We start from the raw sequence: 17549 nt of genomic DNA, 5'->3' as shown, positions 1-17549 counted from the left end.
GCAACAGAAATTTTCATGGTTGGAGGTCACCACAACATGAGAGCTGAATGTATTACAGTGTTGCAGTGTTAGGAAGGCTGAGAACCACTGATTTAGGCAAAAGATGACTTTCCCCTCCCTACTCTCCCCAAGGATTAAGAGTTAAAAACTGCCTAAGGATGGTGAAAATAGATCATCCGGTTTGCTGAGCTGCTGCAGCACCTTACAATCTGATAAAAACTAGACACGTGTACCCATGTTCCAGTCCAATACTTTATTTTCTTCTAGCTTTTTGTATAATTTTCTTTATGATTGACAAGAAGTTTAAAATTAAGATTGATACATTCAAAAATTATCTTTTAATATCTGGGATTAGAATTTTAGGTGTAAAATACTAGGAATCATAACCACCTATAGTCCCTATACTTTTTTTTTTTGGTACTGCTATTTTATTTTTACAAATTACGTTATAGAGTCATTTCTTCCACAGGAGATTAGTCCTAGGACCACCTTCTAATATCTGAATCCACAGGATGCCCAAGTCTTCTGTGTATGTGGCAGTATTATACAGTGTAAGACGGTATAATACCAGCACATTAGCCTTGCACAGCCTCCTCTATGCCTTAGCTTATACCTAGGTTACTATGATGTGAATGTGAGTTGATCGTTATTATACTGTAGTGTTTAGAGAGTCATTGCAAGGGAAAGAGTTTGCACATGTCTAGTACATAGGCAGTTTTCTGTAGTGAGTTGACCAGTGAATATGAACTGGCAAAATAGTGTGTACATAATACACACGTATGTATCTTTGGGTTCTACACACATATTTGTGTGTGTGTGTGTATGAGACACACACACAGAGAAGGCAACTTCAGCTCTTATCCTCTTGAATGCCATTCACCTCCTTTGAGACATATTCTCTTAATGGCCTGTCTCTTCATTTGGCCTGCGCTGACTGATGGGGCAGCGATCCCCAGAATCTGCCTCTCTCCCTCCCCTGTGCTAGGATTACAGTCCTATGCCAGTATGCTTGGACTTTTCACTTGGATTCTGGGAGTTGAACTCAGGTCCTCATAATTCCAAGACAAACACTTATTGACAATAATCTTCCAGTTCTAAATTCAGCATATATTAATTAGAAATTTAACTAGATTTTATTTAATTATTAAAAAGAATAACTGGTATTAAAAACTGTGGTATTGAAAACTTTGTTATTAAAAACATTTTCATACCAAGGTGTAAATAGAATGGGGAAAGGATTTCTTGGGACATTTATGATAATCATCATACTTTCACTGAATTCTTGATTAATATACTTACATCTCCCAAGTATTGACTGACTGCTTAATTGGCTAAGTTTTCTACTATGACTATTACTTGCGGGAAGATGTAAGACACATGACTATATAAGTGTACATGAAAGGTCTTTATGACTGTCTGTTGGAGTCTACTCTTGCTGCTAGTTTTGAGGTTATTATAAATACAGCATATTATTATTCTGCCATAAGGAGAATTATACTATCATATCTTCTGGTTTATCTGACTTTATTTATTAAGTTTCCCAAGGCCCTCAAAGTAGCTAAATCTTGTTCAAAGTAAATATAGTAAGTTTTATGACTGCTGTATTATAGGTGCGTGACATATATTACCTCACTGACTCTCCACAGTAATCTTGTGTGATAGCCATCGCTTCCACGTCTGTAAAAGGGAATGAAAGCTTTTGAAGAAGTAAAACATGGCCAGCGCTGTCCACCTCGCAGGTGGTGGATCTGGAATTTCCACATGGGCTCCTATGTCTTTCACAACCTTAATTCTGTTGCCTCCATTGTTTCTCATTACAGAAATTGTTTTTCAGTAGCAACTATGCAATATGTGCTGCTATCTATGATTAAAGGAAGGGAGTCCTATAGAATTCTTTGTTTCTCCTTGTCTGCAGTAAATATGATATAGATTTTAAAAGAAAGAGGGTAAGAACCATTGCTGATTATGCATCTGAAGACAAGCATAGTATGTGATAGGAACTTAGAGACTATGCTACGTGGATGGACACATTCATTGAGACATAAGAATAAAATCTGGAAAGTATGTCGACTCCCTGGGGCAGGGAGTGCTCACTAAGGGCAGAACAGTCTTCTGGGACCACTGAGTGGTTTGGTGACTCAGGTACCTATGCGACAGGGAGAAAGTGATTCATGACTGGTATTAAGATATTTGGGAAAAATTTATATTAATAATAAGTATAGTATTTTTCCCCTTAAGTGTATTAAAAGTCTACATTTAAATGCTTTAGAAAAATCATGTTTCCATAAAGATGTTGGATATTGTTATTTGTTTTCTTTTTCTGGTAAATTTTAACATTGACATTTTATGATAAATTAATTTTCAAAAATTCAAATTATGACATTCTTTTGAAGATACCTTATGAGAATTATGTATAGCTTATAATGTACAACAGCCTGTAATATTGTAACAGTTGAGTTTGCATAATCAAAACAACTCTTTTTGAGTAATTTCATCAGAAGGAGTTAGGATGTGCTGAAAGAGTTCTTGTTTAAAGTTTCATTTAGCATGCAGTAAGGAAAAAAATCAGAAAACTGGAATGACTTACACTGTGCTGTTGAGCAGCATCAATGTCTCCGTGTCTACTAATGGTGGAATTTTGCCTTACAGCTTTTCTGGGAGAAGAGACTGCAAGGACTTAGTGCATCAGATGTAACAGAACAAATTATAAAAACCATGGAGCTACCCAAAGGCCTTCAAGGTATCATCTAAGTTTAGTTGAATAGATATTTATTAGGTGCCTACTGTGTACCAGGGACTGTAATTAGGTAGTGTGCATCTATAATTGGCCTGAACCAGTAGGCCTTCGCTTTGGGGGACATGTGCTTTGCTGGATGACATTCCTCTTGTGCTAGAAACCAAGGGAAAGCATAGATGACTAACGTGTCATAAGGATGCTTCTGTATACTATGTCACCTGGGATTTCTTTTTCTTCTGTGTGAAATGTTTGGCTCCAGGTTGGCCATGTCATCTCCCTTAACTCGTGTGCTGCTTTTAGCCTTAAGTACAGATGAACAAAGGGTTCCCCAAGTTTCCTGCTTCCCAAATAGCAGCATTCCACCCCAACACTTTCTTTTTCTTATCTTCTTACACTAAAAGAACTACTGCAAGACCTCCTACGTCTCTACAAACTGCTGCTGTAAGTTGCAGTAGGAATATACACTTTGGTCCTTGATGTTGCCTAGTGGATTCTGGGGTAGAGGCCTCAGTGGCCAGTCTACTTGTCATTTCGTATGGTTATGCCTCATTTAAGAGTTGCATTATTTTTCTAGGACTGGAATTTCAGTCCTCAGTCTTGACTTAGTGTAGATTTCTCAAAAGACTTCCAAATGGATCGTTGTGCTCTTACCTCATTCTGTGTTTGTAGGAATTATTGCTTTAAATTATTTACTTAAATTTTGCTGTGGAGAGAGGTTCCTAAAAGCATGAAGGTATGCAGTTATTTCTAGGAATCTGAACTTTTTTTGGTCATCTGAAAAAACTGATTAAGTTTGGGTGTGCCATGCTTGCATTGACATTTCCTGAAGTCTCAGGATACCAATAAGAATAGAGATCCTTTTGGAAATTGATATTAAAGCTAGAGGAAGAAATTGATCTAGGCTATGTTAATAGGGATGCTTGAATATAGCATAGTGCTTTTATAGGGGTTTTAAGGTATTTAAATAGTTGACCCTTCTTGAGAAAATGCACAGAACTTTTCCGAAGTTTAGGGCCTTCGGAAATGTGTTTTAAAGTTGAAGTTTTGTTTAAAGTACTTAACTGTTTTGTCGTTGTTTAATGTCAATCATTTGGTGCATAGTAGCTGTTAAATGGGTAGGTATTGTTCTTTGTTGCCCTGTCGGGTGTCAGGTTTACCTGTATGACCGTACATGAGCATAAGCATACTGGTTCTGTGAGGCAGTGGCCGGCCCCCGGGCACAGGGATGCTTTCCTTTCAGCAGTGTTGCTTTCGCATTGCAGGAGTCGGTCCGGGTAGCAATGACGAGACCCTTCTGTCTGCTGTGGCCAGTGCTTTGCACACAAGCTCTGCACCAATCACAGGACAAGTCTCTGCGGCCGTGGAGAAGAACCCTGCTGTATGGCTTAACACATCCCAACCCCTCTGCAAAGCTTTCATTGTCACAGATGAAGACATTAGGTAAGGCACTGTAACTTTAAACACCTCAGTTTTGCTGCCAGATAAATTTTAGCAAAGCCTTATGCTCGGTGTCACAGTGGGTACAGCTGATCATCCTGTATTCAAAACTTAAAACTAAGTTCAACATCTCAGACTTTTGAGGTGTATAAACTCTATGTGAAGTATAAGTGAATTTTGTGTTCAGGCTTAGGTCCCATACCCAAGATATCTCTCTGTGTATGCAAATCCCTCCCCCCCCCCAAAAAAGGGGGGGGGAGAAATTTCTTTTGGTTCCAAGCCTTTTAGATTGAAAAAAGAATAAGGGATGAATCTATCAGAAATCATACTTTGGGTTTCACAGAGTGTGTTGGCTAGCTTTATGCTGACTTAACACAAGCTAGAGTCATCTGGAAGGAGGGTATCTCAGTTCAGAAAATGCCTTTGTAAGACCACGCTGTGGGCAGCCCTGTAGGGCAGCTACTGATGTGAGAGGGCTCAGCTCACTGTAGGCTGGAGGTCCTAGGTTCTATAAGAAATCAGGCTGAGTAAGCCATGAGAAGCAAGCCCGTAAGCAGCACCCTCCATGGCCTCCTCATCAGCTCCTGACTTCCCTCAGGGATGAACTGTGATATGGAAGTGTATAAATAAACTCTTTTTCTCCCCAAGTTGCTTTTGATCATGTTGTTTCATCACAGCAATAGAAATCCTGACTAAGACAGAGCTTCTCAGAAATGAATGGAATGTGATAAAGATCTTTGTAAGAAAAATATTCTTGAAAATAGGCTTTGAATGAGAGTGACCATCACACGGATGTGTGTCATCACCAGATGAGTCACTCTCTAGGCAGCAGCTTGACAGCCTTGCCTCTGGAACTCTGCTCTAACGAGCCCTTTCATCCATCAGGCCTTTTATGCCAGTTCTTTAGTTTTGATTTGCCTCTTATAGTGCTTGAAATTGAAACCCAGGCCTCTAGCATTCAAGGCAGGTGTTCTATTCCCAAACCACACCATTTACTTTTTCCGCCATGCCTTTATGATTCTTTGTGCATTGTTTGTCTGCAAACCGGCCTTTCTTTAACGCAGGTGGGAGCCTGCTGCCTTACGACATTTTAAAGTTCAATTTAGTTATCATGAGTATATTTATTTCATTCAAGCTCAGTTTAGAGGTTTATTTATAACTGCTTTATTGTTACATGTGAAGATTCAAATTGTTCCTGAGACATACACCATCCATGCACACATAAATACACAAGCCCCTCCCCCACACAAGCACACACACATACACATGCATATACACATATACATACTCATATAGTAGAGCAGGATGGGAAGCAAATGATAAAGACACAGCAAAGAGGTAAACAGAGTCAGGATGAAGAGAGGACATAGTTACCGCTATAAATATCTTTCAGTCTTTTTAGGACAGGACCACAAAGCAGGTGTTTAGCAACAACAGTAAAAGAAAACCTGATTTGGACTGGCAGCACCCTGAAGTATAAGCCAGCTATTATTTCAGAGAAGTAACATACTGAATAGTGAGATCATGAGGAAGTTACTTTCTGAGACTTTGGGGTTTTGTACCATCACTTTATAGTGATGATAGTGATGCCTCAGTATATTGTGTTGTACAGTGTGTACGTGTGCTTCACTGTTTCTATGTGAAGTCAGTTTTCCTGGACTGTCATTCCTCAATGAAACCAGCAGATGGCAGTTTGGAATCATCCAATTTGAAATAGTTTACTGTTTGTTTCCATCTAAATCTATAAAGGTTGATATGGAAATGTTCCTAAATGTATGAGCCTATAATTGGAAAATGATCCTTTGACTTTAAAATAATCTTTTTTGAAAAGAAAGAAAAAAATTCAAGTTTGTATTCATATTCTTTGGTTTCCTGAAATTGCAATCAACTTTACTTTTGAAGAGTTTTAAAAAAGAAAATATAAAAAAGCAAGAGATGCGGTTGCTCTATGGATCATTGTGACTTTGAGGAAGATAATTATCTGGGAAACAAAGTTTTTTTTTTTCCATTTTGTATGAACACAGAGATAGAGATCAGGATTTTCACCGAGTTGTTATGGGTTTGGACTGGGGTACTGGGAATACGAATGGCTTCAAGATTAGACCTTTTCATAGTAGAGGAATCTTAAAACCAGGCTTGGATTTGGGTTAATTGTCTAACAAATCATTTGCTATAACTGGTGGAACAGGAATTATTAAGCAGCTTTCCTTGTTGAATTGGCACAGCTTCAGAAGAGACCATGAGCAGAATTGCTGCTCTTTTTCTCACTGCATCCGGTGGGCGTTTGTACATCTGGCAGACATTTGCTCTGCGAAGTTCTAACTAAAGAGCTCACTCTTGCACGGGAGCCTGCTAATCCTCTCTGTTATTTTAGTTGTAGTGTCTGCTTTCCGTGTGAACACTTGGTTAAGAATCTCAGCATTGAGTATACCTCTTCAGCATATTTGACTATATTTTCAGTTGTAGGTATAATTGTTTTCTGATACTTAGTAACATTCAGGTGAGTCACAGCTTTAGTCTTTTACAAGCTTACACTTTTGTGGTTGCACAGCCTGTGCTCTGCTCAGCCCCACTAGGCTGAAATCAGGGGTGTCTGGACCATCTTCCCTTCTGGAGCATGGGGTTTTTGTTAAGTTCAGACACTTGATATGAAATTCACAGTGTGCTCCGGGGCTGAGACTTCTGTTTGCTTGTTGACTGCTGGAAAGGGCTGCTCTGTGCTGTTGAAGGTGCCTGCAGTTCCCCACTATGTGGCTTCTCTATACCTTCACAGTTTTCTTTCAGGACACTTTGTATTGGGTTAGGTTCACTAGATTCAGCTTTCTCATGATTAATTAATGATTCTGTGATTAGTAACCAACTATAGAGTGATATCTCACCATGTCAACAAACATCCCCCACCTGTACTGGGAGAAATTGCCCAAGGAGTACATATGGGATGCGGGAGATTCCTAGAGAACGTCATAGGATTCTGCCTACCCCGACAGCAAGCCTGTTTGTTGTCATGGTTAAAGTAAAAGAAACTCAGCAACAGACATTAGAGCTCGAGATAGCCTTCTTTACAAGATGCAGTGTGCCCCACCCCGTCTTCCTTGATGCATCATTCTGGCGTCTCTCCTGTTCCGGCTTTAGGGATGAGACTGCCAATGTGACTTATATGTCATTTGGCATAAATTACAAGTTACTGGGCCAGAGAGGAGTCAAACTATGTTAAGAAATGAACAATTTTTTTCTTCTGGAGCCTGCTCCGTTACACGAGCATTTGCTGAACTCCAGTTTCATTTGATGTGAAGAAACTACAGAGGTCAGATTGACCCGTACTGCCTTCCTCCTGCCTGCCCGATCTAAAGCTTCACTCAGGAACTGGAAGTCTGTTCTTAGGAATCCTTTGTGCTAGTTGTTTTAATAAAGAAATGTAAAGCATTTTCATTGCTGGAAGGTGCTTATTACTCCTTACCTTGGATGCAATGTCATTCAGTCCTGGGTGTTAGAACCGAAGGGATTGCACAGCTGGCTAATCTCAGAGATTTGATGGAGTCCTCAAAACATGTTTCCTCTCCCTGTTGGCTCTCCCAGGTTTGCACACTGCTGCCATCTGTCTGCCTTACTGGAGGAAACCACTTGGTTCCCCCCACCCCCAGTACAGTCCCTGGTTTTCCTTGTTACTGCAGCTTCTTCTCCTGTTCTGCATCCATCCAACCATTCCTGGTCTCCTCACACAGGAGGGCACGACCTGCTGTCCCTGGAGCGAGCCCACTCACTGCTTCCTCTGCCTCCTTATTTTTCACTCCGGCTTCCTTGCTTGCTTCTGGATTTCTGTTTCCTTAACTTTCCCAGGAAACTGTATCATTCCCTGCCCCCTGTACTTCACAGAGCCACAGAGCATTCTAATAGCCTCTTATCCTGGGTTTTGTTTTTCTTCTAATGGTTTAGGACCTTCTTTATGATGTGCAGGTATTGTCACTTTGAGATCACCTTGCTGTCACCAAGCTAGGGAAGGTCATGATAATAGTCTTGGCCTACTAGGCTCATCTCAGAAGCGATTATCTCTGTCCCCAGTCATAGCCTTCAGTGGGCCTGACTCTTCTGTGTGGACCTAGCTTCCCAGTAATGCTCTTTCCTGACTCAGCCATAGAATGCTGAGCAAGCCCGGCCTGCTGTGTCTCTGGCACGTCTCTGTTGATGCTTCGCCTAAGAAGTTGTTCTCCCTTTCTTTTCTGTGTTATTGTCTTCTCATATCTTTGCTTCCAAGTTATTTTACTTATTTTTAACTCATCATTCCAAATCTTCACACACTTGAAATTCGTGAGGTTGAGGAAAAGGCCACTGAAGTTCACCTGTTCCTTCCAGACTCTCTTGAGACAAGAGATCACCACCCTTGGACAGCTAGCTGTTCTTTAATTTTTTTTTTTTCTGGAGAAACTTGCAGTGTTTGGTTTGTATGTGTAGAGGTAGACTTGGGAGTCTAAGCAAGTGTGCTTTTCTAAGTGATTTCGGGGGTGCTCAGGGTAGTTTCATTTTATTACTTTCCAAATTTTCAGTTTCATTTCCTTCTGATTTTGAAAAGGAAACAGGAAGAGCGAGTCCAGCAAGTACGCAAGAAATTGGAAGAAGCACTGATGGCGGACATCCTGTCCCGGGCTGCTGACACGGAGGAGGCAGACATCGATATGGACAGTGGAGATGACGCTTAAGAATATGATCAGGTCAGCAAACACAGGCGCAGAGACCGGCAGCCGTTTCCCTTCGTAGCTTGCTCAACACTCTAATGTAGTCCGTTTCCCTCATGGGTCCTTCATGTGTCCCCTCTGTATTTAAGGACCCATAAGTTATTACATCTGTCCTGATTCTCTGAGGACATTCTTGCCACAGTAGCTACCTACAAGGGATCTTTGGTGTACTTCATATGGTTTTGATCAGTGGTGAAAAAATGCCAATGATGTTCTGAGAGAAAGCAGAGGAAAGAGGAAGGGACTCTTGGGTTCAGAGGAATGGCTGGCCCCACTCGTCTACAGAGGGATGGCATGCTCTCCTTAGAATTATAGCAATAAGATGAGCAAAATCTTTCCCGTTAGGTAGATGCTTCATACCACACGTTAGGTACAGAACAGGCAGAACGGTGACAAGTATAACATGAATTTTCCTTAAAGATGCAAATGTAGGCTCTGTTTATGTGTGTGCTCTGTTTTGTTGAATGCTCACACTCTGTGGCTTTGATCTTGCTTTCCAGCCCCCACTTGTGTTTTGGCAAGATCTGTTTTAATTCTTGCCATCCTTATGCCAATGACTTGTTCCCTCTGAACCCAAATCTCAGAGGGAGAGACAACAGAGCAGAACATGATACCAAGGCTCAGCAAAGTTACTCTGAGGAAGGATCTTTTACCTTGGTCATAAAGGACGAGTAGAACTGAGTCTTGAGGAACATAGGTGGAAAGTGGCTTGCTTAGAGGGTTAACAGAGAGAAGGTTTGTTTCTTCAGAGAGAAGATGAGAGGTTGGAATGTAGAGAGTGGGGGAGGGCAATGTGTGGGCAGCAGGTCTAATCAGGAAGGCCTGTGAGTCAGTCAGGACTTCTTGCAGAAGGTATGATCATATTTGCTTATTTGGCTTGAAGTAGAGAAAACTTGGAGGCAAGGAGACCAGTTGAGATGTTGCTGTGGTAGTCCAGTGAGCAACAGTGGTAGCTTTCTGAAGGTGATAGGAGACACAAGCAGGGAAGGGTAGATTTGAGATACATATTTGGTGGTAGAATCAGCCTGATTGGTGCTGATTGGAAGTGAGCTTGAGACAGCAGTGGAGAGAATCAGGCTTCCACTGGAGCAGCTGCCTGGGAGTCCTGTTCTCCAGAGGAGCACAGATAGGGAGCTGAGAGAAGATGGGTGTAGTTGTTAGTGTCCCCTTCCCTTTCCTTGAGTGCCTCTCCTTATTTTAATAGTGTCCAGTACTGTGATGACACTGCAACCAATATATAATATAATATCTGCTGTTTACATGTCCAGGACAGCAAACATCAGTCACGTCATTTCCTGACCAGAAGTTTAGTTTAGATCCAGTTTAGTCCAGTTTTAAATGTTTTATGTCCTTACTAGGAGAATCTGGTTCAGTCGTGTTTTATACTGTTTATTTACTCGCTGAGGCTAGGAAGACACTATGGAGACAGTTCACACTTTGTTTTCCAGGCTGAAAGGTCACACTGTAGGAATCCGATGTGTTCATTCAGTGTGTGTTATATCTCTCAGAGAGGGAAATCTAGAGCAGGCTCCTGTGCTCTGAGGCCCTAGCCACAATGTCCCTGAAGCCATTGAGGGAGTCTGCGTGAGTGCTGTTCCCCATGATATAGTTTATGCCATCATGGCAAGATGTAATCTGGGGTGGCACATCTCTCTGTCAGTTTGGCTTTTGTTTGTTTGTTTTGTTTTCCTCTCTTTTGTCATTTACTCCTGAGATCAACACGGACAGGCAGAGCCCTGTAGCTGAGACATAACTAGACCTCTGCTTCCTTGGTGATTGTCTTCTAGATTGTTCTTCAGGCAGCACTCAGACCGCTCATATTATCAGGCAGGTGGACAGGAGCTGGCACCCGTTCATTGCCTCAGACAGTGTGCGTCTCTCATTAGTACTGCAGAATGATTGAATTTTAATTAAGCCTTAAAAATGACCATTATTTCATATGTTCAATAACCATGGACTTATGTATATTATATTCTGACCTCAAGAAGACATTGTTAGACCAGACCATTAGACTTGTAGCTTGTGGAAAACTTAGAATACTTCTTAAACATTAAAATTACATTCACATGACCTACTTGTTTAGTCTATGCATACAAAGTTCTTAAGAACCTGGATTATACAGCCTGCTTAGATGTTCATCCTCATGTGTAAAAGAGGTGGGGCTCTAGCTTATAGCTAGATAACAGGCAAGGCTGGCTAGCTTCACTTGGCTCATCACAGATGAAGTCTTCTGAGATTTGGTTTCCTGGGCACGCTGGCCTTCTCATGTTGCTGCTCTCCCTAATATCCTATATATGCAAGGATGACACACATTTGTTTACTTAGGTTATTTATTTAGTTAAGCAACATGCCAGGATCTTTTGTATTACTTACATTGTGTACTTATAGATAGGTCCCCAGGTTATCAGACGTTTTAGGAGCGATTGTGGGAAGGAGACAGTGACAAGCATGTGAAACATGCGGCTGTGAGTTTGCAGCTGCGCAGTCATCTCAGGTTTGGCCACAAATGCTGTAAAGTCAAGTCAACCACTGGGAAGCACAAGAAATCATTATTAGGTAGATTTTTCTCAGAAATATGTTTGTGTTTGGCTGATATCTGCTAGGATGTTTTATTTATGTGCCCTGTAAGTTTCCTTTTTCTGCTGGTTTTGCTAATTATAGACCAGAAATATTGTATAAGCAGTAATATGTATGGCAGTGAACTGGGTATAAAGTCACCAGGATGACATAGTGGAGTATAAAGGATCCGGTGACTTCCGGTCTCCAGCCATCCCCATCCAGTCCTGGAGCCCAGTACAGATGGGATTCTCAGTGAGTCTTACTGACCTTTCGCCTAAGAAATCTTTGTTCTTCTGTCTCCACAGGTAACTTTCAACTGACCGTCCCCAAGAGCAAATTGCTAGAAACGGATTGAAAACATTTCCACCGGGTTCCGCCTGTAAGAAAACAGTGTACCTGAGCACATAGAGCTTTTTAATAGCACTAACCAATGCCTTTCTAGATGTATTTTTGATGTATATATCTATTATTCCAAATGATGTTTATTTTGAGTCCTAGGACTTAAAATTAGTCTTTTATAATAGCACGCAGGACCCTTAAAATGAAGTGGAGCTTCTGATGCCAGGTGCGGTCTACTGGAAATGTAGCACTTACGTGAGATATTTGTTCCCCACAGTTTTAATATAAACAGATCAGGAGTACCAAATAAGTTTCCCAATTAAAGATTATTATGACTTCACTGTATATAAGCAGATTTTTATACTTTATTGAAAGAAGATACCTGTACATTCTTCCATCATCACTGTAAAGACAAATAAATGATTATATTCACAGACTGATTGGAACTTTTTCTGTTAAAGAATACACACTATAATAGACCCGGATAGCACTCCTGATCCATGCTCAACTTAGACCCTCGCCTTAGCTTGGAAATGGAGCTGGTGTATTGCAGTGCACCTACAGGCTTCTCTCTGTAGGGATTGTCTCGCCAGAAGCTTCACATTGTCTCCTGCCATCCAGTTTTCTTCTTTTCTTCTCTTGCCTGTGACTAGGACTTTGAATAGTGCTACAAAAGTAAGGCTCGTTCTTCCTGTGACACAAGTTAGCTATACAAGGCCCCCTGTGGGTGCTGCCCGGTAGCTTCCTGAGTCTGCAGAGCACTTCAGATCCTTTGCGCAATGAGCCGGAGTGTGAAGCTTTACTAATCAGTATCTGACCAAAGTATTAATTATTTTCTTTTGTTTGAAGCCTGACTTTATTACCACTGAAATAGCTTGATATTTATTTATTAAAACTGGCATTAAATTATTCAGTGAGTTTTTAAATTAAAACATACCTAAATTGATCTGAGCCAAAGACAAGAGGGAGTGGCTATAAGGAAATTGTGAAAAATGAAGGCACAATGGAGGTTGCTTTATAGGGATAGTTGATGTATTTGTGTATTTATGTTCACTTTAAATGAGCACTCATGTTAAACATGCATGAGTCCCTACGTTCAGATCCCAGCACCAAAAAACCACCATCACCAAAACACAATAAAATTAGACCTGAAGTAATGTAGTCAAGGTGTGACCACCTGTGCATCTGTGTCACCTGCACCCGTTCATCCCCAGGGGAGAATGGAGCAGCAGGATTGCCAAAGCTTTCCAACTGGGTGTTTGGGCTGCTCTGGTTTTGGAACTTTATTGCCAAACTGTAACAATACTTTTTGGAATTTCTGGTTACTAAATTTATATGTCTGAGCCTTAGGCCCCCATTTTCTGGAAACATCGCTGCTGGTAGATGAATGGCAGACTTGCCAGCTCTGGGAGGATTGTAGCCAGAGGATCCCAGCTAGCGGCCATCAGAGTGACTCAGGCTAAGAATGTTGGAGTTAACACTGATATTTCTTAAAGAGCTAGTGTTACTATTGGAATGGCTTTCCAAAAGCTGTTCTTCTCCTACCCAAAACCCCAACTCTTTACATACAGCTATGTCTTGAGATCACGTTTTGGCAATCATATATTCTTTTTACAACAGAATCTAACCCACCATGCAAACTTCTGTAAAGAGACTTTTGAAGCAAACTGACAGTGACCATACCACAAAGCTTCAGTAGTTACTCCCTGTGTCCTTCGCTCAGGTAGACACAAGGTGTAAAAGCCATTACAAAGCGGTGTCTTAGTGACCATCGCATGAGGCTGAGATGTTTCCAGTATACCCACAGGACTTGTCTGAAATTAAATTCGTCATTTTATCAGAAACCGCCATCATCTTGGATTCTTCAACTTGGCTCAAAATCAACTTCAGCTGGATAAGACAGAGATACAGGGACGATGTTGGATGTTGCTCATTCCCCTGCTTGCAGCATCTTAATCCTGTTACAAGTGTTGAGGTAGCCACACTCCTCACATCCTTCCCTCCACAACCACTAAGTTCACAGGAACCTTCTTCCCTCCCTTTGGACTTTTGAATAGCTTTTCCCCTTTCCAGCTGTTCCCTGTCCCTTCTTCTCTCTATTCCCCCACTTTTGTCTCCAGAGAAGCAGAGGTGATCCCTGCTTAGAATTCCTCATGCCTTTAAATGCAGGTTCAAGTGTCAGAGCAGGAACTTTGCAGTTAGAGAGCCTGTCAGGGCCCTCAGTCTCCTTGAGTTCTTCCCTCCTCGGTGATACAGGAATAACAACAATACCTACCTCATAGAGTTGTGAGGATTCCGCCAGATGCTGTTGGCCAGGTGCTTGGTACAGTGCCTGGCACTTAGCAGGCACACTCGGGAGAATGCTGTCACCGTCCTCCCTGTTACTTTCAAGAGGCATTTGTCGGTAACCCTGACTGTCTTCGTAGCTCTGTTTTCAGTACCCCATTTCTCTGTATAGAATTCTAAAACCTGTTTGATTTGTTGATTCTGTGTCTCTTTAGTAGAATGTAAGCTCCAGGAGAGCAAGGCTGTTTCCTGGTACAGCCCCAGCCCTTAGCCTATTGCACGTAGTCAGCCTCGCCCTGCTGCTGTCCCCATTGCCTTTCCCTTCAAGAAAAGCCACATCATTTCTCCCTTGAAGTTCTGCTGGGCCTCAGTGTCTGTACCCCTGTTACCCCTGCCTACCTGTCTAACATGGCAAGTTCCTGCTCACGGATAAGTGTCAGCTCAGTGGCGACCTCGTCCTGCTGTTGCCCCAATTTCTCCAGGCAGATGCTCTTCTTCTTGTCTGAGTTCTCACTGTATTTTGTAAATACCTCCGCGGAGGCACTTTATTGTATTGTAAAAAATGTTATGCATGTCCGACTCTAGTATGATCTGTAATCAAAGTAAAAGCAGAGCTGGTGTCTTTCCATCTTAAGCCCCCCAGGGCCTTGGACAAAGCCTGGAATGTGCTTGTCGGTAAGGATTTGTTGACTGAGTTTGTGTGTGAGTAAAAGACTCATGCAGGTAGAAAACAAGTTTTATCAAAACAGAGTGCCCAATGGCTTCCAGAAATTTTTTTCCTTTACAAAGCATTATATAATCTCTTTGAATGTTATAATGTTTAAATTTTAAAAATAATACAAGTTTAATATAGATCTTCATAAATGATTGCAAAAGATATCTAAAGCTTTGTGATCTTTCAAATGCGATAGAGTTCAAAATAAATATTTGCACTATTTCCATAGTGAATGCTATGAGGAAATGTACAGCAATAAATTTTGAAGCTTTAAAAAATATTTGTGTAAATCATCGTCAATAACTTAATCCATAAAGGACAGCTGTGGCTCCTGGACACGAAGGACTTTAGACTGGGTTGTAGGGCCCGAGAGCTTTCAGAGTGTAACTCTTACACCCTTCACCACGGCTGAAGCAACTAGTTGCTCAGTCCTTTTTTTTTTTGTTTTCTTTTTTTTTTTTATTTATTAAGGATTTCTGCCTCCTCCCCACAACCGCTTCCCATTTCCCTCCCCCTCCCCCGATCAAGTCCCCCTCCCTCATCTGCTCAGAAGAGCAATCAGGGTTCCCTGACCTGTGGGAAGCCCAAGGACCGCCCACCTCTATCCAGGTCTAGTAAGGTGAGCATCCAAACTGCCTAGGCTCCCCCAAAGCCAGTACGTGAAGTAGGATCAAAAATCCACTGCGATTGTTCTTGAGTTCTCAGTAGTCCTCATTGTCCCCTATGTTCAGCTAGTCCGGATTTATCCCATGCTAGGGGGCCCCAGACAGTCCTTTGAGCTCCCAGGCACAGCAGAAGGACTGAGCAACCCAAGCGGCAGGGACAGGCATTTAGTTGCTCAGTCCTTCTGCTGTGCCTGGGAGCTCAAAGGACTGTCTGGGGCCCCCTAGAGGCAGAAGAGAATTCTGTGATCTCAGGAGACCCCTGCCTCCTAACTTCAGCAGGGCTGTCCAGTTCACTTCCACCTCTGGGATGGGTGTGTGTGTGTGTGTACATATGTGTATACAAATATGGATACCTATAATAATCTATCCACCCCAATACCACCCCCCTCCCAAATACATTTCAGTTGCTACAGAGTCCACAGGAGGGAACAGGTGTCAGTTAATCCAGGGTGTGCCCTGCAGAGTTGGGACTTGGAATCGAGGTGATTAACCTGCATGTTGCACAGTCTGAAACATGAAAAACATTTTAAATTGTACAGAGTATATGTTCTTTTGTAATAATTATCTTTTAGTTTACTTTTTAAAGAGGTGATAAGTAGAAACTTTTATTTCTTACATTTATATAACTTTTTACAACTTAACACTTTCACCACCTTCTTTGAAGTTTTAACTGTATATTTTTATTTTCTTTTAAGAGTTAAGCAATCTAAGACCCAGACTCAAAGATGGTTTATGGAAATTAACATGGGGGAGGCAGTGGATTTGAATAGAGCAGTCTGTTTCTAGAAGCATCCAGCCTCCACATTGTCCCTGCTCAGGCCTCCAGCTCTCTGACAAGAGCAATGCATTGTGGGTACTGTACGCCTGAAAGCTGGTGCCAGGTAGAGGGATTCTGCAGCTCCTGGGTGAGACTAGCCTCTCGTTGATAAATCTTTACAAGGATGATTTCTCACCTAAGCATAGTTGTTCCTGCACAGAATGTTGGCGGTTATTTTTATGTGGGGTTTAGAGTACTATTGCTGATATTTTCAGGTTTTGCCAATTCTCTGAGTTCCATGGCAGTGTGTAAGTGAACCATAAACCCCAACGAAAGAGTGATGGAAGAAATTTAGGTTGGGTATGCGTATAGGATGTGCACTGACTCATTCATGGAGAGCAGGAATACTGTACTCCATATTATTTTCATCTCATCTGTTGGGAATTTTCTATGTGTGTTTTCCTGTGCACATGTCAGCAGAGATGCTCACAGGGACAAGTTGTGAATAAACCTAAGCTTGGGGTATGTGCTTTTATTTTGAACAGATATTAAAGGGATTTGAGGGCACTGCTTTTATGGAGAGCTTCATTTTGTTTCTGGAGTCAAGGCGGCTGCCAGTGTGTTGCCATAGCATGTATTTTTATGATCGTCCTTCTGAGGCCATTTCTGTCCCCTGGGAAATTCTCAGCGGGGAATAAAACACAATGAGCCGTCAAGGGTTGGGGCTGGGAACCATCAGGGTTGGGCCAGGGATTTCACTCTGTCTCATAGTCAAGCGCATTTGTATCTTAATTTCTGCCTTCATTCAGTGGAGGAATACTGCAAGCTTATCTCATGTCCCACACGTGCGAAAATATTTTATGAATGCTACCAACTTCTTCCTTATAAACAGAACAAAACAAAGCCCATGTAAATTAAAGCCAAAGACCAAACAGCCCCAAGAGATTTTCAAGGGCTGGGACTGCTTTTGGGGAGAGATTGCTTTTTTTGCTTTGATTTTTATCGACTGGGTGTATAGTCCTTTCACTGAGAGAGAACCTGAAGTTGGGGTTTGTGTATGATTTAAGGAGCTGTCAAAGTGATAGTAAGGCACAGTGTGACATAAAAAAAGATCGCAGTCCCAACAAGTTGTATGAAGTGGAGTCGTTAGAAGCTTGTGAGAAACCTGACAGCTGATACATGGTGAAATGTGCAATTGGTTATGGGGATGACCCATTTTAAAGAATCTAATGTGTGTGTGGGGGTATGTGCGCCCGTGGGCTCCGACCTCTAACCAAAAAACTTGGTTATCCTTGATACCTAATTAGTTTTCTTCAATAGAGCC

General features: G+C 41.7%; 1 protein-coding gene across 1 annotated transcript in view; it reads left to right on the top strand.

Moving 5' to 3' along the window:
- Positions 1–15081, top strand: part of Mbd2 (methyl-CpG binding domain protein 2) — a 57618-nt gene extending 42537 nt beyond the window's left edge. Inside the window, exons 4-7 of the mRNA XM_041639221.1 lie at positions 2650–2740; positions 4000–4177; positions 8742–8880; positions 11769–15081. Coding sequence (XP_041495155.1) covers positions 2650–2740; positions 4000–4177; positions 8742–8868 — 396 coding nt within the window. The 3' untranslated portion in view covers positions 8869–8880; positions 11769–15081. The remainder of the gene's footprint in view (positions 1–2649; positions 2741–3999; positions 4178–8741; positions 8881–11768) is intronic.
- Positions 15082–17549: the final 2468 nt, after the last annotated feature.

Source organism: Microtus oregoni, unplaced genomic scaffold (genome assembly GCF_018167655.1).
Source record: "Microtus oregoni isolate MIOR12 unplaced genomic scaffold, Mior012 000057F_ref0000458, whole genome shotgun sequence".
Classification (NCBI taxonomy): Eukaryota; Metazoa; Chordata; class Mammalia; order Rodentia; family Cricetidae; genus Microtus; species Microtus oregoni.
The sequence above is the reverse complement of the archived record's forward strand: the minus strand, read 5'-3'. Positions and strand labels throughout refer to the sequence as shown.